The 21999-nt window shown below is 48.1% G+C and overlaps 1 protein-coding gene across 4 annotated transcripts in view; it reads right to left on the bottom strand.

The window, feature by feature from the left end:
- The window catches only part of REC8 (REC8 meiotic recombination protein), a 295804-nt gene that overhangs the window by 10824 nt on the left and 262981 nt on the right, over positions 1–21999 (bottom strand). For 3 of the 4 annotated variants that reach the window (XM_063913647.1, XM_063913648.1, XM_063913649.1), the window contains 5 exons: positions 15398–15553; positions 14403–14469; positions 14143–14249; positions 13653–13701; positions 7675–7741 (listed from right to left, as the gene is read on the bottom strand). In XM_063913647.1, coding sequence (XP_063769717.1) covers positions 7675–7741; positions 13653–13701; positions 14143–14249; positions 14403–14469; positions 15398–15553 — 446 coding nt within the window. Of the gene's footprint in view, positions 1–7645; positions 7742–13652; positions 13702–14142; positions 14250–14402; positions 14470–15397; positions 15554–21999 lie in introns of all 4 variants that reach the window. The other variant, XM_063913650.1, reaches the window with a different exon arrangement.

Genomic DNA, 21999 nt, shown 5'->3' with positions numbered 1-21999 from the left:
TGGATGCTGGGACTCCGTAAGGACCATGGGGATTATACCAAAGCTCCCAAACGGGCGGGAGAGTGCGGATGACTCTGCAGCCCCGAATGAGCAAACTCTAGGTCCTCCTCAGCCAGGGTATCAAACTTGTAGACTCTTGCAAAAGTGTTTGAACCCGACCAAGTAACAGCTCGGCAAATTTGTAAAGCCGAGACCCCTCGGGCAGCCGCCCAAGAAGAGCCCACTTTCCTCGTGGAATGGGCTTTTACAGATTTAGGGTGCGGCAGTCCAGCCGCAGAATGTGCAAGTTGAATCGTGCTACAGATCCAGCGAGCAATAGTCTGCTTAGAAGCAGGAGCACCCAGCTTGTTGGGTGCATACAGGATAAATAGCGAGTCAGTTTTCCTGACTCTAGCCGTCCTGGAAACATATATTTTTCAGGGCCCTGACTACGTCCAGTAACTTGGAATCCTCCAAGTCCCAAGTAGCCGCAGGCACCACAATAAGTTGGTTCACATGAAAACTGATACCACCTTAGGAAGGAATTGGGAACGAGTCCTCAATTCCGCCTTATCCATATAAAAAAATTAGATAAGGGCTTTTGCATGATAAAGCCGCTAATACTGATACACGCCTGGCCGACGCCAAGGCCAACAGCATGACCACTTTCCACGTGAGGTATTTTAGCTCCACGGATTTAAGTGGCTCAACCCAATGCGACTTCAGGAAATCCAACACCACGTTGAGATCCCACGGTGCCACTGGAGGCACAAACGGGGGCTGACTATGAAGCACTCCCTTAACAAAAGTCTGAACTTCAGGCAGTGAAGTCAGTTCCATTTTGGAAGAAAATCGATAGAGCCGAAATCTGGACCTTAATGGAACCCAATTTTAGGCCCATAGTCACCCCTGACTGTAGGAAGTGCAGAAATCGACCTAGCTGAAATTCCTCCGTTGGGGCCTTCCTGGCCTCACAGCACGCAACATATTTCCGCCATATGCGGTGATAATGGTTTGCGTTCACTTCTTTCCTAGCTTTAATTAGCGTAGGGATAATTTCCTCCGGAATGCCCTTTTCCTTCAGGATCCGGCGTTCAACCGCCATGCCGTCAAACGCAGCCGCGGTACGTCTTGGAACAGACAGGCCCCCTGCTGCAGCAGATCCTGTCTGAGCGGCAGAGGCCATGGGTCCTCTGAGATCATTTCTTGGAGTTCTGGGTACCAAGCTCTTCTTGGCCAATCCGGAACAATGAGTATAGTTCTTACTCCTCTCCTTCTTATTATTCTCATTACCTTGGGTATGAGAGGCAGAGAAGGGAACACATACACCGACTGGTACACCCACGGTGTTACCAGAGCGTCCACAGCTATCGCCTGAGGGTCCCTTGACCTGGCGCAATATCGTTTTAGCTTTTTGTTGAGGCGGGACGCCATCATGTCCACCTGTGGCCTTTCCCAACGGTGTACAATCATTTGGAAGACTTCTGGATGAAGTCCCCACTCTCCCGGGTGGAGGTCGTGTCTGCTGAGAAAGTCTGCTTCCCAGTTGTCCACTCCGGGAATGAACACTGCTGACAGTGCTAACACATGATTTTCCGCCCATCGGAGAATCCTTGTGGCTTCTGCCATCGCCACCCTGCTTCTTGTGCCGCCCTGTCAGTTTACATGAGCGACCGCCGTGATGTTGTCTGACTGGAGCAGCACCGGCCGGTGTTGAAGCAGGGGTCTAGCCTGACTTAGGGCATTGTAAATGGCCCTTAGTTCCAGAATATTAATGTGTAGGGAAGTCTCCTGACTTTTCCATAGTCCTTGGAAGTTTCTTCCCTGTGTGACTGCCCCCCAGCCTCGAAGGCTGGCATCCGTGGTCACCAGGACCCAGTCCTGTATGCCGAATCTGCGGCCCCCTAGAAGATGAGCAATCTGCAGCCACCACAACAGCGACACCCTGGCCCTTGGAGACAGGGTTATCCGCCGATGCATCTGAAGATGCGACCCGGACCACTTGTCCAACAGATCCCACTGGAAGATCCTTGCATGGGACCTGGCGAATGGAATTTCTTCGTAAGAAGCTACCATCTTTCCCAGGGCTCGCGTGCATTGATGCACCGACACCTGTATTTGTATTAGGAGGTCTCTGTCTAGAGACGACAACTCCTTGGACTTCTCCTCAGGGAGAAACCCTTTTTTCCCTGTTCTGTGTCCAGAACCATACCCAGGAACAGTAGACGTGTCGTAGGAACCAGCTGCGACTTTGGAATATTCAGAATCCAGCCGTGCTGTTGTAGCACTTCCCGAGATAGTGCTACTCTGACGAACAACTGCTCCCTGGACCTCGCCTTTATAAGGAGATCGTCCAAGTACGGGATAATTATTTCGGCCATTACCTTGGTAAATACCCTCGGTGCCGGGGACAGACCAACGGCAATGTCTGGAATTGGTAATGACAATCCTGTACCACAATTTTGAGGTACTCCTGGTGAAGAGGGTAAATAGGGATATGCAGGTAAGCATCCTTGATATCCAGTGATACCATGAAAATCTCCAGGCTTGCAATAATCGCCCTGAGCGATTCCATTTTGAACTTGAACCTTCGTATATAAGTGTTCAAGGATTTCAATTTTAGAATGGGTCTCACCGAACCGTCTGGTTTCGGTACCACAACATTCTGGAATAGTAACCCCGGCCTTGTTGAAGGAGGGGTACCTTGATTTCACCTGCTGGAAGTACAGCTTGTGAATTGCCGCCAGTACTACCTCCCTTTCTCCGAGGGCAGCAGGCAAGGCTGATGTGAGGTAACGGCAAGGGGGAGTCGCCTCGAACTCCAGCTTGTATCCCTGTGATACTACTTGCAGAACCTAGGGATCCACCTGTGGGCAAGCCCACTGGTCCCTGAAGTTCCCGAGACGCGCCCCCACCGCACCTGTCTCCACCTGTGGAGCCCCAGCGTCATGCGGTGGACTCAGAGGAAGCGGGGGAAGATTTTTGATCCTGGGAACTGGCTGTCTGGTGCAGCTTTTTCCTTCTTCCCTTGTCTCTGTGCAGAAAGGAAGCGCCTTTGACCTGCTTGCTTTTCTGAAGCCGAAAGGACTATACCTGAAAATACGGTGCTTTCTTAGGCTGTGAGGAAACCTGAGGTAAAAAAATTTCTTCCCAGCTGTTGCTGTGGATACGAGGTCCCAGAGACCATCCCCAAACAATTCCTCACCCTTATAAGGCAGAATCTCCATGTGCCTTTAAAGGCAGCATCACCTGTCCACTGCCGGGTCTCTAATACCCTCCTGGCAGAATGGACATTGCATTAATTCTGGATGCCAGCCGGCAAATATCCCTCTGTGCATCCTTCATATATAAGACGACGTCTTTAATATGCTCTATGTTAGCAAAATATTATCCCTGTCTAGGGTATTAATATTATCTGACAGGGTATCAGACCACGCTGCAGCAGCACTATTTATGCTGAGGCAAATGCAGGTCTCAGTATAGTACCTGAGTGTGTATATACAGACTTCAGGATAGCCTCCTGCTTTTTATCAGCAGGCTCCTTCAAAGTGGCCGTATCCCCAGACGGCAGTGCCACCTTTTTTGACAAACGTGTGAGCGCCTTATCCACCCTAGGGGATATCTCCCAACGTGACCTATCCTCTGGCGGGAAAGGGTACGCTAGCAGTAACTTTTTAGAAATTACCAGTTTCTTATCGGGGGAACCCACGCTTCTTTACACACTTCATTCACTCATCTGATGGGGGAACAAAACACTGGCTGCTTTTTCTCCCTAAACATAAAACCCCTTTTATGTGGTACTTGGGTTAATGTCAGAAATGTGTAACACATTTATCATTGCCGAGATCATGCAACGGATGTTCCTAGTGGATTGTGTATATGTCTCAACCTCGTCGACACTGGAGTCATACTCTGTGTCGACATCTGTGTCTGCCATCTGAGGTAACGGGCGTTTTTTGAGCCCCTGATGGCCTTTGAGACGCCTGGGCAGGCGCGGGCTGAGAAGCCGGCTGTCCCACAGCTGTTACGTCATCCAGCCTTTTATGTAAGGAGTTGACATTGTCGGTTAATACCTTCCACCTATTCATCCACTCTGGTGTCGGTCCCACAGGGGGCGACATCCCATTTATCGGCCTCTGCTCCGCCTCCACGTAACCTTCCTCACCAACATGTCAACACAGCCGTACCGACACACCGCACACACACAGGGAATGCTCTGACTGAGGACAGGACCCCACAAAGTCCTTTGGGGAGACAGAGAGAGAGTATGCCAGCACACACCAGAGCGCTATATAATGCAGGGATTAACACTATAACTGAGTGATTTTCCCCCCAATAGTTGCTTGTATACACATATTGCGCCTAAATTTAGTGCCCCCCCTCTCTTTTTAACCCTTTGAGCCTGAAAACTACAGGGGAGAGCCTGGGGAGCTGTCGTCCAGCTGCACTGTGAAGAAAAAATGGCGCCAGTGTGCTGAGGGAGATAGCCCCGCCCCTTTTTCGGCAGACTTTTCTCCCGCTTTTTTCATGGATTCTGGCAGGGGTAATTTATCACATATATAGCCCTGGGACTATATATTGTGATGATTTGCCAGCCAAGGTGTTTATATTGCCCTCAGGGCGCCCCCCCCCCCCAGCGCCCTGCACCCATCAGTGACCGTAGTGTGAGGTGTGCATGAGGAGCAATGGCGCACAGCTGCAGTGCTGTGCGCTACCTTGTTGAAGACTGAAGTCTTCTGCCGCCGATTTTCCGGAACACGTCTTGCTTCTGGCTCTGTAAGGGGGCCGGCGGCGCGGCTCCGGGAACGAACACCAAGGTCGGGTCCTGCGGTCGATCCCTCTGGAGCTAATGGTGTCCAGTAGCCTAAGAAGCCCAAACTACCACCAGTTAGGTAGGTTCGCTTCTTCTCCCCTTAGTCCCTCGCTGCAGTGAGTCTGTTGCCAGCAGATCTCACTGTAAAATAAAAAACCTAAAATATACTATCTTTCTAGGAGCTCAGGAGAGCCCCTAGTGTGCATCCAGCTCAGCCGGGCACAAGATTCTAACTGAGGTCTGGAGGAGGGTCATAGTGGGAGGAGCCAGTGCACACCAGGTAGTCCTAAAGCTTTCTTTAGTTGTGCCCAGTCTCCTGCGGAGCCGCTATTCCCCATGGTCCTTACAGAGTCCCAGCATCCACTTAGGACGTCAGAGAAATAGGATTTTAATTACCTACCGGTAAATCCTTTTCTCGTAGTCCGTAGAGGATGCTGGGCGCCCGCCCAGCGCTTCGTGATCCTGCAGTGGTTACTTTGTTCAGTACTGCTTAGTTCTTGGTTAGTACTGTTTTGTTACTTGGTTAAGTAATACTGTTCACCCGTTGCTGATGTTTCTAGCTAGTTAGCTTGGTTTGCCTTGTACAGTATGTGTGAGCTGGTGTGAATCTCGCCACTATCTGTGTAAAATCCTTCTCTCGAAGTTGTCCGTCTCCTCTGGCACAGTTTCTAGACTGAGTCTGGTAGGAGGGGCATAGAGGGAGGAGCCAGCCTACACTCTCAAACTCTTAAAGTGCCAGTGGCTCCAAGTGGACCCGTCTATACCCCATGGTACTTATGTGGACCCCAGCATCCTCTACGGACTACGAAAAAAGGATTTACCAGTAGGTAATTAAAATCCTATTTTTTGCGTGTTAACAAATTGTGTTTATTAGTCATTGCACTAGGAGGTATATTTACTAAACAGTGTGTTTTTCAAATCTGCCGATCACTGGCAACTTTGACTGATTTAAAATTGGAATATAACCAAATGATAAATCACACTGCTTAGCATTTATTTCCGTTTCCATTCTAAATCTCTCAATCAAAGCCACCACTTCGATAAAACACTGGTTAGTAATTATATACCACTAAAATTCTGGGCCCTCATTCCGAGTTGTTCGCTCGGTATTTTTCATCGCATCGCAGTGAAAATCCGCTTAGTACGCATGCGCAATGTTCGCACTGCGACTGCGCCAAGTAACTTTACTATGATGAAAGTATTTTTACTCACGGCTTTTTCTTCGCTCCGGCGATCGTAATGTGATTGACAGGAAATGGGTGTTACTGGGCGGAAACACGGCGTTTCAGGGGCGTGTGGCTGAAAACGCTACCGTTTCCGGAAAAAACGCAGGAGTGGCCGGAGAAACGGTGGGAGTGCCTGGGCGAACGCTGGGTGTGTTTGTGACGTCAACCAGGAACGACAAGCACTGAAATGATCGCACAGGCAGAGTAAGTCTGGAGCTACTCTGAAACTGCTAACTCGTTTGTAATCGCAATATTGCGCGTACGTCGGTCGCAATTTTAAGAAGCTAAGATTCACTCCCAGTAGGCGGCGGCTTAGCGTGTGTAACTCTGCTACATTCGCCTTGCGAGCGAACAACTCGGAATGAGGGCCCTAGTCTCTGAGCACAAATAGACCGTTTATGCCAGTGACGTGCAGTCAGGGTAGGCAAGGGAGGTAAAGCTTCCTCACCTGTCATATTCCAAATTATTAGAATAATACAAAGAAGATAATTATAGCTAATAAATATCATCTGTGTGTTATTCTAATCATTTTTATAGTCGAAACTCAAAATATAAAAAAGGTAACAAAGTATATACTGCTGTACCTTTGTATAATGCCCACAAGAACCATCTGGTTCATATACTGTGTGTGTGTGTAAATCTGGCTCTGATACTGGTTTATGCGATAATCATTAATGATGTAGATAGACGCAGAGTTGCGCCCCTTTATAATTAAATGTAATTGGTGAGTTATGGCATGACTACTGGTTTACATTATAATCCTAAGATTTGTGTATCTTAGTATTAGTAAGTGATTACGCTAATAAGCACCCCTACACACAGGAGATCAGGGTGGTCTGTGGTTCGTTACTTTCCTGGGTTGGTAGCAGAGATGTACATTTTTATTTATCTCCTGTGACAGTCATGTTCTATGTAACACAAGCTAGTCACAGGCTGCCAGTCTGCAACTGTATGTCTCAACTGACAATAAAAAACTAAAAACGAATTATTTAATGAGCCTGAGCAGATGCTGCAGGCTACGGTATAATAGCTCCACACCAAATGGTTGACATGCACAAGGTCGATGTGGTCGTCAGATTCAAAAGGTCGGAAATGGTCGACATGAGATTTTCATGGGTTTTTTGGTGTTAAATTTGACCTTGCATCACGTGGAACCCCAATTAGTGTACTGCTTCGCTCGCCATGCTTCGGGCAGGTTACTATTCCCAATCGTAGTCCATGTGGATGGTAAAGTGCGAAAAGTTGAAAAAATGAAAAGAAAAATAAGTTCATGTCGACCATTTGAACCTGTTAACCATGTCAACCATATGCATGTCAACCTACTGACTGTTTTCCTTTTAACTGTTGACCTATCCGGATACTGATGCTGCATGCTACTAGGTACAATAATTACCTGTTTATTGTTTAGTGCATTGCCTGGCACATGAGGTAATACAGCAATACGATTGATAGAAAGGGTGAGAACTGGATGTGATCTAGGCCCGGTCATGGGATGTCTTGGAAATTATTTTATTACGGTATCATGTGATATTCTATTGATGATCTTGCCGGACGACATGTGAGCGGCGAAAAGGCTTTGTGTTATGTCCAGCAGCCAGTGAGTGAAGTTATTCTGGAGAATTGTTACCTTTAACTTATCTCTTAGGTCTCTCTCACCTTCTCTCTTCAGGAGTGAACAAAATGGCCCGAGAGCGCTCCTCTTCAGACACTTCCAAAGAGACTTCTAAAATGAAGATGAAGAAAAAATAAGAATTTACTTACCGATAATTCTATTTCTCATAGTCCGTAGTGGATGCTGGGGACTCCGAAAGGACCATGGGGAATAGCGGCTCCGCAGGAGACTGGGCACAAAAGTAAAAGCTTTAGGACTACCTGGTGTGCACTGGCTCCTCCCCCTATGACCCTCCTCCAAGCCTCAGTTAGGATACTGTGCCCGGACGAGCGTACACAATAAGGAAGGATTTTGAATCCCGGGTAAGACTCATACCAGCCACACCAATCACACCGTACAACTTGTGATCTGAACCCAGTTAACAGCATGATAACAGAAGGAGCCTCTAAAAAGATGGCTCACAACAACAATAACCCGATTTTTGTAACAATAACTATGTACAAGTAATGCAGACAATCCGCACTTGGGATGGGCGCCCAGCATCCACTACGGACTATGAGAAATAGAATTATCGGTAAGTAAATTCTTATTTTCTCTAACGTCCTAGTGGATGCTGGGGACTCCGAAAGGACCATGGGGATTATACCAAAGCTCCCAAACGGGCGGGAGAGTGCGGATGACTCTGCAGCACCGAATGAGAGAACTCCAGGTCCTCCTCAGCCAGGGTATCAAATTTGTAGAATTTAGCAAACGTGTTTGCCCCTGACCAAGTAGCTGCTCGGCAAAGTTGTACAGCCGAGACCCCTCGGGCAGCCGCCCAAGATGAGCCCACTTTCCGTGTGGAATAGGCTTTTACAGATTTTGGCTGTGGCAGGCCTGCCACAGAATGTGCAAGCTGAATTGTACTACAAATCCAACGAGCAATCGTCTGCTTAGAAGCAGGAGCACCCAGCTTGTTGGGTGCATACAGGATAAACAGCGAGTCAGATTTTCTGACTCCAGCCGTCCTGGAAACATATATTTTCAGGGCCCTGACTACGTCCAGCAACTTGGAATCCTCCAAGTCCCTAGTAGCCGCAGGCACCACAATAGGCTGGTTTAAGTGAAATGCTGAAACCACCTTAGGGAGAAATTGAGGACGAGTCCTCAATTCTGCCCTGTCCGTATGAAAAATTAGGTAAGGGCTTTTATAGGATAAAGCCGCCAATTCTGAGACACGCCTGGCTGAAGCCAGGGCCAACAGCATTACCACTTTCCATGTGAGATATTTTAAGTCCACAGTGGTGAGTGGTTCAAACCAATGAGATTTTAGGAATCCCAAAACTACATTGAGATCCCAAGGTGCCACTGGAGGCACAAAAGGAGGCTGTATATGCAGTACTCCCTTGACAAACGTCTGAACTTCAGGAACAGAAGCTAGTTCTTTTTGGAAGAATATTGACAGGGCCGAAATTTGAACCTTAATGGACCCTAATTTGAGGCCCATAGACAGTCCTGTTTGCAGGAAATGCAGGAATCGACCCAGTTGAAATTCCTCTGTAGGGGCCTTCCTGGCCTCGCACCACGCAACATATTTACGCCAAATACGGTGATAATGTTGTACGGTTACATCCTTCCTGGCTTTGATCAGGGTAGGGATGACTTCATCCGGAATGCCTTTTTCCTTCAGGATCCGGCGTTCAACCGCCATGCCGTCAAACGCAGCCGCAGTAAGTCTTGGAACAGACATGGTCCCTGCTGGAGCAGGTCCTTTCTTAGAGGTAGAGGCCACGGGTCTTCCGTGAGCATCTCTTGAATTTCCGGGTACCAAGTCCTTCTTGGCCAATCCGGAGCCACGAGTATAGTTTTTACTCCTCTCCTTCTTATGATTCTCAGTACTTTTGGTATGAGAGGAAGAGGAGGGAACACATACACTGACTGGTACACCCACGGTGTTACCAGAGCGTCCACAGCTATTGCCTGAGGGTCCCTTGACCTGGCGCAATATCTGTCCAGTTTTTTGTTGAGGCGGGACGCCATCATGTCCACCTTTGGTTTTTCCCAACGGTTCACAATCATGTGGAAGACTTCTGGGTGAAGTCCCCACTCCCCCGGGTGAAGATCGTGTCTGCTGAGGAAGTCTGCTTCCCAGTTGTCCACTCCCGGAATGAACACTGCTGACAGTGCTATCACATGATTTTCCGCCCAGCGAAGAATCCTTGCCACTTCCGTCATTGCCCTCCTGCTTCTTGTGCCGCCCTGTCTGTTTACGTGGGCGACTGCCGTGATGTTGTCCGACTGGATCAACACCGGCTGACCCTGAAGCAGAGGTCTTGCCTGACTTAGGGCATTGTAAATGGCCCTTAGTTCCAGGATATTTATGTGAAGTGACGTTTCCATGCTTGACCACAAGCCCTGGAAATTTCTTCCCTGTGTGACTGCTCCCCAGCCTCTCAGGCTGGCATCCGTGGTCACCAGGACCCAATCCTGAATGCCGAATCTGCGGCCCTCTAGGAGATGAGCACTCTGTAACCACCACAGGAGAGACACCCTTGTCCTTGGAGACAGGGTTATCCGCTGATGCATTTGAAGATGCGATCCGGACCATTTGTCCAGCAGATCCCACTGAAAAGTTCTTGCGTGGAATCTGCCGAATGGAATCGCTTCGTAAGAAGCCACCATCTTTCCCAGGACCCTTGTGCATTGATGTACTGACACTTGGCCTGGTCTTAGGAGGTTCCTGACTAGGTCGGATAACTCCCTGGCTTTCTCTTCCGGGAGAAACACCTTTTTCTGTACTGTGTCCAGAATCATTCCTAGGAACAGCAGACGTGTCGTCGGAATCAGCTGCGATTTTGGAATATTTAGAATCCATCCGTGCTGTCGTAGTACTACTTGAGATAGTGCTACTCCGACCTCTAACTGTTCTCTGGACCTTGCCCTTATCAGGAGATCGTCCAAGTAAGGGATAATTAAGACGCCTTTTCTTCGAAGAAGAATCATCATTTCGGCCATTACCTTGGTAAAGACCCGGGGTGCCGTGGACAATCCAAACGGCAGCGTCTGAAACTGATAGTGACAGTTCTGTACCACAAACCTGAGGTACCCTTGGTGAGAAGAGCAAATTGGGACATGGAGGTAAGCATCCTTGATGTCCAGAGACACCATATAGTCCCCTTCTTCCAGGTTCGCTATCACTGCTCTGAGTGACTCCATCTTGAACTTGAACCTTTTTATGTAAGTGTTCAAGGATTTCAGATTTAAAATGGGTCTCACCGAGCCGTCTGGCTTCGGTACCACAAACAGCGTGGAATAATACCCCTTTCCCTGTTGTAGGAGGGGTACCTTGATTATCACTTGCTGGGAATACAGCTTGTGAATGGCTTCCAATACCGCCTCCCTGTCGGGCGGAGACGTTGGTAAAGCAGACTTCAGGAACCGGCGAGGGGGAGACGTCTCGAATTCCAATTTGTACCCCTGAGATACTACCTGCAGGATCCAGGGGTCCACTTGCGAGTGAGCCCACTGCGCGCTGAAATTCTTGAGACGGGCCCCCACCGTGCCTGAGTTCGCTTGTAAGGCCCCAGCGTCATGCTGAGGACTTGGCAGAAGCGGGGGAGGGCTTCTGTTCGTGGGAAGAGGCTGTCTGCTGCAGTCTTTTTCCCCTTCCTCTGCCCCGGGGCAGATATGAGTGGCCTTTTGCCCGCTTGCCCTTATGGGGATGAAAGGACTGAGCCTGAAAAGACGGTATCTTTTTCTGCTGTGAGGTGACTTGGGGTAAAAAGGTGGATTTCCCAGCCGTTGCCGTGGCCACCAGGTCCGATAGACCGACCCCAAATAACTCCTCCCCTTTATACGGCAATACTTCCATATGCCGTTTGGAATCCGCATCACCTGACCACTGTCGCGTCCATAACCCTCTTCTGGCAGAAATGGACATCGCACTTACTCTTGATGCCAGGGTGCAAATATCCCTCTGTGCATCACGCATATATAGAAATGCATCCTTTAAATGCTCTATAGTCAATAATATATTGTCCCTGTCCAGGGTATCAATATTTTCAGTCAGGGAATCCGACCAAGCCACCCCAGCACTGCACACCCAGGCTGAGGCGATTGCTGGTCGCAGTATAATACCAGTATGTGTGTATATACTTTTTAGGATATTTTCCAGCTTCCTATCAGCTGGTTCCTTGAGGGTGGCCGTATCAGGAGACGGTAACGCCACTTGTTTTGATAAGCGTGTGAGCGCCTTATCCACTCTAGGGGGTGTTTCCCAACGCGCCCTAACCTCTGGCGGGAAAGGGTATAATGCCAATAATTTTTTAGAAATTAGCAGTTTTTTATCGGGGGAAACCCACGCTTCATCACACACCTCATTTAATTCATCTGATTCAGGAAAAACTACGGGTAGTTTTTTCACACCCCACATAATACCCTTTTTTGTGGTACTTGTAGTATCAGAAATGTTCAAAACCTCCTTCATTGCCGTGATCATGTAACGTGTGGCCCTACTGGAAAATACGTTTGTTTCCTCACCGTCGACACTGGAGTCAGTGTCCGTGTCAGTGTCTGTATCGACCTGAGGTAACGGGCGTTTTATAGCCCCTGATGGTGTTTGAGACGCCTGTACAGGTATTAACTGATTTGCCGGCTGTCTCATGTCGTCAACAGTCTTTTGTAAAGTGCCGACACTATCACGTAATTCTTTCCATAAGACCATCCAGTCAGGTGTCGACTCCCTAGGGGGTGACATCACTAACACAGGCAATTGCTCCGCCTCCACATCATTTTCCTCCTCATACATGTCGACACAGCGTACCGACACACAGCACACACACAGGGAATGCTCTGATAGAGGACAGGACCCCACTAGCCCTTTGGGGAGACAGAGGGAGAGTTTGCCAGCACACACCAGAGCGCTATATATATACAGGGATAACCTTATATAAGTGTTTTTCCCTAATATAGCTGCTGTATATATTAATATGCCAATTTAGTGCCCCCCCTCTCTTGTTTTACCCTGTTTCTGTAGTGCAGGACTGCAGGGGAGAGTCAGGGAGCCTTCCTCCAATGGAGCTGTGAGGAAAAAATGGCGCCAGTGTGCTGAGGAGATAGGCTCCGCCCCCTTCTCGGCGGCCTTTCTCCCGCTTTTTAATGGAAAAATTGGCAGGGGTTAAATGCATCCATATAGCCCAGGAGCTATATGTGATGTATTTTTTGCCAAAAAAAGGTTTTTTATTGCGTCTCAGGGCGCCCCCCCCAGCGCCCTGCACCCTCAGTGACCGGAGTGTGAAGTGTGCTGAGAGCAATGGCGCACAGCTGCGGTGCTGTGCGCTACCTTATTGAAGACAGGACGTCTTCTGCCGCCGATTTTCCGGACCTCTTCACTCTTCTGGCTCTGTAAGGGGGCCGGCGGCGCGGCTCCGGGACCCATCCATGGCTGGGCCTGTGATCGTCCCTCTGGAGCTAATGTCCAGTAGCCTAAGAAGCCCAATCCACTCTGCACGCAGGTGAGTTCGCTTCTTCTCCCCTTAGTCCCTCGGTGCAGTGAGCCTGTTGCCAGCAGGTCTCACTGAAAATAAAAAACCTACTTTAAACTTTTACACTAAGCAGCTCAGGAGAGCCCCTTAGCCTGCAATCGTCTCGTTCGGGCACAAAAATCTAACTGAGGCTTGGAGGAGGGTCATAGGGGGAGGAGCCAGTGCACACCAGGTAGTCCTAAAGCTTTTACTTTTGTGCCCAGTCTCCTGCGGAGCCGCTATTCCCCATGGTCCTTTCGGAGTCCCCAGCATCCACTAGGACGTTAGAGAAAAGTAATTGAAGCCCTTGGTATGTAAATGTTTGTATGAATATATATATAAGTTGTGAATCTCCCCAATCCATTCTTCCCGTGCTTACCAGGTGATTATGTGTAGCAGTGGGCAGCAGTCACTGCCAAAGCATTTCATATCCAGCAGCCCCTTCCCCTCCAACAGCCCTACATGAGAGACTTCTTAGAAGTCTCCACAACTGGTAAAATGCAGAAAGAATGACGGCCCACCTGAGGACAGCAGTAGACTGACAGCAGATTCTGTGGCTGCACGTACCATCTGAGGAAAAAGACATGACATGTTTCAGCGTCCCTAGTCTTCTGCTACCTACATGTTGTCTCATCCTTATATTTCTTAATATTGAAGTTGATTTTATTACTTTCTGCAATATCTATCAAAAACTGGGCACACACTACACGATTTGACATGTAATTATGGTACCTGCGACCATCGTGTAGTATATACACACAACTCATCGCTTTATGAATTGTGTGGTCGTATATTCCCATCTGATGTGTTGCTGAGATGCGGTGCAGTTACATTTACCATTTAACAATATATCGTGTCACCATACGGCAGACTGCACAATATGTGGACATGATGTATCGATACATCGTATTGGGCCATTGTGAGATTGCTGGATAGTTACAGTGTGTTAAGTTAAGTGTTAAGTGAAACTTACAATCACTGTTTTGTCTTTGTATTGCTGCCAACTCTCACCTCCAGCTCACTCATGGATTCCTCCTCTCTCTCCTGGATATACTGCAGGGGCTCCTGCAAGGCACACCTAGTCCACAGTGCACTCAACTCTGGGGCCATGAACTGCTCTAATACAGAGGAGTAAAAAAGAGGTGCTGCAAATAATATCATTTTAAAGCAATCGTATATGGCATAAAATATACAGACAATAACAAAGAAAAAATTAAGGGAAATAGAAACCTCAGCATTAAGTAGAAACAATCATCAGTTACTATACTCACCATAGGTTGGAGAGGAAAAGAGAGAGGCTGGGGTTCTAGGCTTCATATGTTGCAGTGTCACAGGGACCTGAAGCATTAGAATTATGTAATTCACTATTCAGCCTACGTTACTCTGGGTAAAACTGTAGCTGCATTATGCATTACGCACCCTATGTTACCAGTCCTGAAATACATGTGTTGCCCCCAAGGCCACATTTTCTGTGTCCGCCATATCCTTATTGCCTTACTATTGTCACACTCCAGAAATATATACATTTAAATAACTTATCACATCAGTCTATGGCTAAAAGTTGATGGATAAATAACAATTCCGCTGTCATGGGCCTATGTGGCGATATGTAACCTACATGTGTATAGTTGTCTGTTAGTATATAGAGGTATGTGTATTTGTTAGGTAATTATTAGAGTGTTCCTGCCTACCTAGTGATTTTGAATAATCACTTCCTTTTAGCACTGATGCATGTACCTTAGTGGTTCACAAACATTCTAATATGGTGAAACATCTATCAGCACACCTACCATGTGATGGTTTAGTGAGGCACACCCCTCTTTAATCACTATAGTAAAAAGGGTTGGCAGGAGAGAGGTACATTTTTATTTATACCTCTCTACATTTCTATTTATAGCTCTATACATGAAAATGGATCTATGCATTTAAATCCAAGGCAGTTTGTAGGGGTTGGGGCTGTTTTGCCGGTGGTCAGCATCTACGCCGGGATCCCAGCCGCAGAATGCCAGCAACAGGTTCTATTCCCACTCTATGTCGTGGACACCCACGAGTGGGAATAGTCCCTATTAGTTGGCATACCAACTGTTGGGATTTTCAGTGTGCGGGATGGAGGTGTCGGTATTGTGACTGGCGGTCTCCTGACTACATCCCGCTTGTAGCACAGTTGCATTTTCTGCATAGCCCCTAGATTTCTTTGGGACCTATTCAGTCTGGCGCTAAAAGCTAAATGTCTGGAGTGTTTTGAAGTTTTTGTGTAATCACATACCGCTGCTTGGGTATGAATGTATGGATCCTTTGTTTGCTCTTGCATAATTCTGCTTCCAATCTGTTTATCGCTGTCAATTATTAGACTGCTTCTCCTCACAGAATGCCTGGCAGCGGGGTGATCTGCAGCCTCCTGAGGCAACTCCGCCAGCACTAACTATTCAGAATAGAATAAAAATATAGGATGTATTAGAAAAGGTGGTAGGTAAGCACTGTATAGTCTTATACAAAGCACACATGAAGAAATGCAGAAGGTATGGACAGGAGGAGTTACCTAAGACTATTTATTAAAGTACAATTATTATGTAATATGTTACCCAAACAAATGAATTGCTTTTAGATAATATACACCTGAACTCTTTTACTTGACCTACTGTATATAGAAAATCACATCTGCATTTGTTACACGTGGTTTTGTAAATGGCATTTTCATACGGATTCTTTATTATTTCTGACTAATATATTGTAGAAATTGCTATGAAAACCATACACACAAAATAATTAGGTAACTACAATCAACAATAGATTTTCCACTGCTAAATTGTAGGGTAGGACAAATAACGGCACAATATCCAAACACTGCGACTATTAGCACATGCTAATATGAAAAGAAAGATATTTAATACATTATCCAAGAGTAATGTAACAAAAAAATCAACATAAATATACTGTACTTACTATAATTGTAAGAGATACAGGGCAATTATACAGCTGCTAAATGAGGTCATATGCCTATTAGTAATGCTGCATTACAAATGTATCCCACAGCTGAGAATGTCATAGGGGGTCATTCCGAATTGTTCGCTCGCTGCCGTTTTTCGCAGCATAGCGATCAGGCTAAAAACTGGCTGTTCTGCGCATGCGTTTGGGCCACAGGGCGCACGCACCAAGTAATTTCACACAAAACTAAGCAATTTTACACAGGGGCGACAGACACTTTTCAGTCGCTCTGCTGATCGGTGTGTGATTGACAGGAAGTGGGTGTTTTTGGGCGGAAACTGACCGTTTTCCGGGAGTGTGCTAAAAAATGCAGGCGTGTCAGGCTAAAACCCTGGAGTGGCTGGGGAAACGGGGGAGTGGCTGGCCGAACGCAGGGCGTGTTTGTGACGTCAAAGCAGGAACTAAACAGACTGAGGTGATCGCAGTCTAGGAGTAGGTCTGGAGCTACTCAGAAACTGCAGGAAAAGATTTTCGAACACTTCTGCTAATCTTTCATTCGCACTTCTGCTAAGCTAAGAAACACTCCCAGAGGGCGGCGGCTTAGCGTTTGCACTGCTGCTAAAAGCAGCTAGCGAGCGATCAACTCGGAATGAGGGCCATAGTCACCCCCCCCCCATAACAGCAATAGCTATGCACATCGCATTAATGTCGCATGATGATAGTTAGTGAATATAGGACAGATAGCAGAAACACATTATTATTATTATTATCCTTTATTTATATGGCGCTGCAAGGGATATGCAGCGCCCAATTACAGAGTACATAAACGAATAGTGACTTACAGTTGAAGACAATATAGGACAAGTACAGGGTAAATAAACATAGCTACAGCAGCAGAAGACACTGACCTAAGTATCAGGGTGGCCGAAAACTACGGGACTGGGTGTCGATGAAGATGGTTTAAGTGATACCCCTTTCCCACCGCCTGAGGCGGGTCGCACCAGGGAACCTGACACGGGTGCTCTCAGGGTGAGACCCACCTCAGGCAACCCGCTGCCACTGTCTGCAACACGGCATATTGCCGGGTTGGTAACGTAAACAGTGATGCGGCGGTTGTGGCACTTGGAGATCACATGATCTCCAAGCGCCGCCCGTACACACACAGTGAACGGGAAATGGGTCGCATCAACCCGGCTCCCGTTCACACCGCACAGTGAGTCGGGTTGAACACGAGTTCAACCCTGCTCGCGACCAGAGTTGAAATACCGGGTTGCTCAACCCGGTATTTTTCCCCTGGCACCTTTCAGACCTCACCTGAACACGGGTTATGCACGCTCATATGCCAATGACCCGTATTCATAGGTGGCGGTCTGAAAGGGGTATGAGAGAAGGATAAGCACATGAGGGTTGAGTGCCCTGCTCGTGAGTGCTTACATTCTAAAGGGGAGGGGCAGATAGGGGTGACACAGATTGGGTAGACAGTGAACGTGGAACAGAGGCTTAGGATAAGATTAGGCTGGGTTTGGTGAAGAAGTGGGTCTTGAGAGCCCGTTTTACGTTTTGTAGAGGTGGAGAGTCTGAGGGGGAGAGCTAATGAATTCCGGAGAAAGGGAGCAGCACGTGAGATATCTTGAAGGTAGGAGTGGGAGGAAGTAATCAGTAGGCATGAGAGGCAGCATGCATTAGTGGAGCGAGTAGCATGGGTGGGAGTGTAAAGGGAGATAAGGTCAGCGATGTAAAAGGGAGAGGAGAGGGTGAGAGTTAGTGTAAGTTAGTGTGAGAAGTTTTAATTGGATCCTGAAAGGAAAGGGACACATACAGCAGCCATAGCCTGTGCATCAGAGGCCCGTTGTGACCCACATGGTGTCTATACATATCACTGGATAAATAATCCCCTTCGTCATAATGACTGAAAGTGGGGCCTTCTGGTAACGCTGTCTGACCATCACAGACTGTACCAATGCCAAAATGATGGCGATAAACACTGACCACCATTCATTTACACAGGTGTTCCAGGACCTGTCTAACGGGGGCTATGTTTGTCTCCAGCTTCTAGAACCTTGGACGAGAAGACTGTCAAGGAAATTTCCCCAAACCCTGGAGCCAACAGACCAGGGCAGCACCTCCGCAATGGGAGAAACAGGCCAGGAAAGGAGCAAAAGAAAAAAATATTAACCAAAAATAAGTTATTCACTACTATTTCTCTAACGTCCTAGTGGATGCTGGGGACTCCGTCAGGACCATGGGGATAGCGGCTCCGCAGGAGACAGGGCACAAAAAGTAAGCTTTTAGGATCACATGGTGTGTACTGGCTCCTCCCCCTATGACCCTCCTCCAAGCCTCAGTTAGGTTTTTGTGCCCGTCCGAGCAGGGTGCAATCTAGGTGGCTCTCATAAAGAGCTGCTTAGAAAAAGTTTTTTAGGTTTCTTATTTTCAGTGAGTCCTGCTGGCAACAGGCTCACTGCTACGAGGGACTTAGGGGAGAGAAGTGAACTCACCTGCGTGCAGGATGGATTTGCTTCTTAGGCTACTGGACACCATTAGCTCCAGAGGGATCGAACACAGGCCCAGCCATGGAGTCCGGTCCCGGAGCCGAGCCGCCGACCCCCCTTGCAGATGCCGAAGTTGAAGAGGTCCAGAGGTCCGGAAACAGGCGGCAGAAGACTTTCAGTCTTCATAAGGTAGCGCACAGCACTGCAGCTGTGCGCCATTGTTGTCGGCACACTTCACACCAGCGGTCACTGAGGGTGCAGGGCGCTGGGGGGGGCGCCCTGGGCAGCAATGTATAATACCTTTTTCTATGGCTAAAATACATCACATATAGCCCTTGAGGCTATATGGATGTATTTAACCCCTGCCATATATCGCAAACTCCGGGAGAAGAGCCCGCCGTTTTAGGGGGCGGGGCCTATTCTCCTCAGCACACAGCGCCATTTTCCTGCTCAGCTCCGCTGTGAGGAAGGCTCCCAGGACTCTCCCCTGCACTGCACTACAGAAACAGGGTAAAACAGAGAAGGGGGGCATATTTTGGCGATATTTTTATATATTAAGCGCATATAACAGAAACAACACCTTTTAGGGTTGTTTATATACATTTTTATAGCGCTTTGGTGTGTGCTGGCAAACTCTCCCTCTGTCTCCCCAAAGGGCTAGTGGGGTCCTGTCTTCGATAAGAGCATTCCCTGTGTGTCTGCTGTGTGTCGGTACGTGTGTGTCGACATGTATGAGGACGATGTTGGTGTGGAGGCGGAGCAATTGCCGGTAATGGTGATGTCACCCCCTAGGGAGTCGACACCGGAATGGATGGCTTTAATTATGGAATTACGTGATAATGTTAGCACGCTGCAAAAGTCAGTTGACGACATGAGTCGGCCGGAAAACCAGTTAGTACCTGTCCAGGCGTCTCAGGCACCGTCAGGGGCTGTAAAACGTCCCTTACCTCAGTCAGTCGACACAGGTACCGACACAGATGAATCTAGTGTCGACGGTGAAGAAAGAAACGTATTTTCCAATAGGGCCACACGTTATATGATCACGGCAATGAAGGAGGCTTTGCATATCTCTGATACTGCAGGTACCTCAAAGGGGGGTATTATGTGGGGTGTGAAAAAACTACCTGTAGCTTTTCCAGAATCAGAGGAATTGAATGACGTGTGTGATGAAGCGTGGGTTAACCCCGATAGAAAACTGCTAATTTCAAAGAAGTTATTGGCATTATACCCTTTCCCACCAGAGGTTAGGGCGCGCTGGGAAACACCCCCTAGGGTGGATAAGGCGCTCACACGCTTATCAAAACAAGTGGCGTTACCGTCTCCTGATACGGCCGCCCTCAAGGATCCAGCTGATAGGAGGCTGGAAACTACCCTGAAGAGTATATACACACATACTGGTGTTATACTGCGACCAGCAATAGCCTCAGCCTGGATGTGCAGTGCTGGGGTGGTGTGGTCGGATTCCCTGACTGAAAATATTGATACCCTGAATAGGGACAGTATTTTATTGACTATAGAGCAATTAAAGGATGCTTTTCTTTATATGCGAGATGCTCAGAGGGATATTTGCACTCTGGCATCGAGAGTAAGTGCGATGTCCATATCTGCCAGAAGAAGTTTATGGACGCGACAGTGGTCAGGTGATGCGGATTCCAAACGGCATATGGAAGTATTGCCGTATAAAGGAGAGGAATTATTTGGGGTCGGTCTATCGGATCTGGTGGCCACGGCAACAGCCGGAAAATCCACTTTTTTACCTCAGGTCACCTCCCAACAGAAAAAGACACCGTCTTTTCAGCCGCAGTCCTTTCGTTCCTATAAGAACAAGCGGGCAAAAGGACAGTCATATTTGCCCAGAGGCAAAGGAAGGGGTAAGAGGGTGCAGCAAGCAACTACTTCCCACGAACAGAAGCCCTCCCCGGCTTCTACAAAGCCCTCAGCATGACGCTGGGGCTGTGCAAGCGGACTCAGGGGCGGTGGGGGGTCGACTAAAGATTTTCAGCACACAGTGGGCGCGCTCACAGGTGGACCCTTGGATCCTGCAGGTAGTATCTCAGGGTTACAAGTTGGAATTCGAAAAGTCTCCCCCTCGCCGGTTCCTAAAGTCTGCTTTACCAACGTCTCCCTCAGAAAGGGCGACGGTATTGGAAGCCATTCACAAGCTGTATTCTCAGCAGGTGATAGTCAAGGTACCCCTCCTACAACAGGGAAAGGGGTATTATTCCACACTATTTGTGGTACCGAAGCCGGACGGTTCGGTAAGACCTATTCTAAATCTGAAATCCTTGAACCTGTACATACAGAAATTCAAGTTCAAGATGGAGTCACTCAGAGCAGTGATAGCGAATCTGGAAGAAGGGGACTTCATGGTGTCCCTGGACATAAAAGATGCTTATCTGCATGTCCCAATTTACCCTTCACACCAAGGGTATCTCAGGTTCGTGATACAAAACTGTCATTATCAGTTTCAAACGCTGCCGTTTGGTTTGTCCACGGCACCTCGGGTCTTTACCAAGGTAATGGCCGAAATGATGGTTCTTCTACGAAGAAAAGGCGTATTAATTATCCCTTACTTGGACGATCTCCTGATAAGGGCAAGGTCCAGAGAACAGCTGGAAGTCGGAGTAGCACTAACCCAAGTAGTGCTTCAACAACACGGGTGGATTCTGAATCTTCCAAAATCTCAATTGACCCCGACGACACGTCTGCTGTTCCTGGGAATAATTCTGGACACTGTTCAGAAAAAGGTGTTTCTCCCGGAGGAGAAAGCAAGGGAGTTATCCGAACTTGTCAGGAACCTCCTAAAACCAGGAAATGTGTCAGTACATCAATGCACAAGAGTCCTGGGAAAGATGGTGGCTTCTTACGAAGCAATTCCATTCGGCAGATTCCACGCACGAATATTTCAGTGGGATCTGCTGGACAAATGGTCCGGATCGCATCTGCACATGCATCAGCGGATAACACTGTCACCAAGAACAAGGGTGTCTCTTCTGTGGTGGTTGCAGAGTGCCCATCTGTTAGAGGGCCGCAGATTCGGCATACAGGACTGGGTCCTGGTGACTACGGATGCAGCCTACGAGGCTGGGGAGCAGTCACACAGGGAAGAAACTTCCAGGGCGTGTGGTCAAACCTGGAGACGTCTCTTCACATAAATATACTGGAGCTAAGAGCGATTTACAATGCTCTAAGCCTGGCAAAACCGCTGCTTCAGGGTCAGCCGGTGTTGATCCAGTCGGACAACATCACGGCAGTCGCCCACGTAAACAGACAGGGCGGCACGAGAAGCAGAAGAGCAATGACAGAAGCTGCAAGGATTCTTCGCTGGGCGGAAAATCATGTCATAGCACTGTCAGCAGTGTTCATTCCGGGAGTGGACAACTGGGAAGCAGACTTCCTCAGCAGACACGACCTCCACCCGGGAGAGTGGGGACTTCATCCAGAAGTCTTC

Source organism: Pseudophryne corroboree, chromosome 1 (assembly GCF_028390025.1).
Source record: "Pseudophryne corroboree isolate aPseCor3 chromosome 1, aPseCor3.hap2, whole genome shotgun sequence".
In the NCBI taxonomy this organism is placed as follows: Eukaryota; Metazoa; Chordata; class Amphibia; order Anura; family Myobatrachidae; genus Pseudophryne; species Pseudophryne corroboree.
Note: the sequence above shows the minus strand (reverse complement) of the source record. Positions and strands in the feature narration are given on the sequence as shown.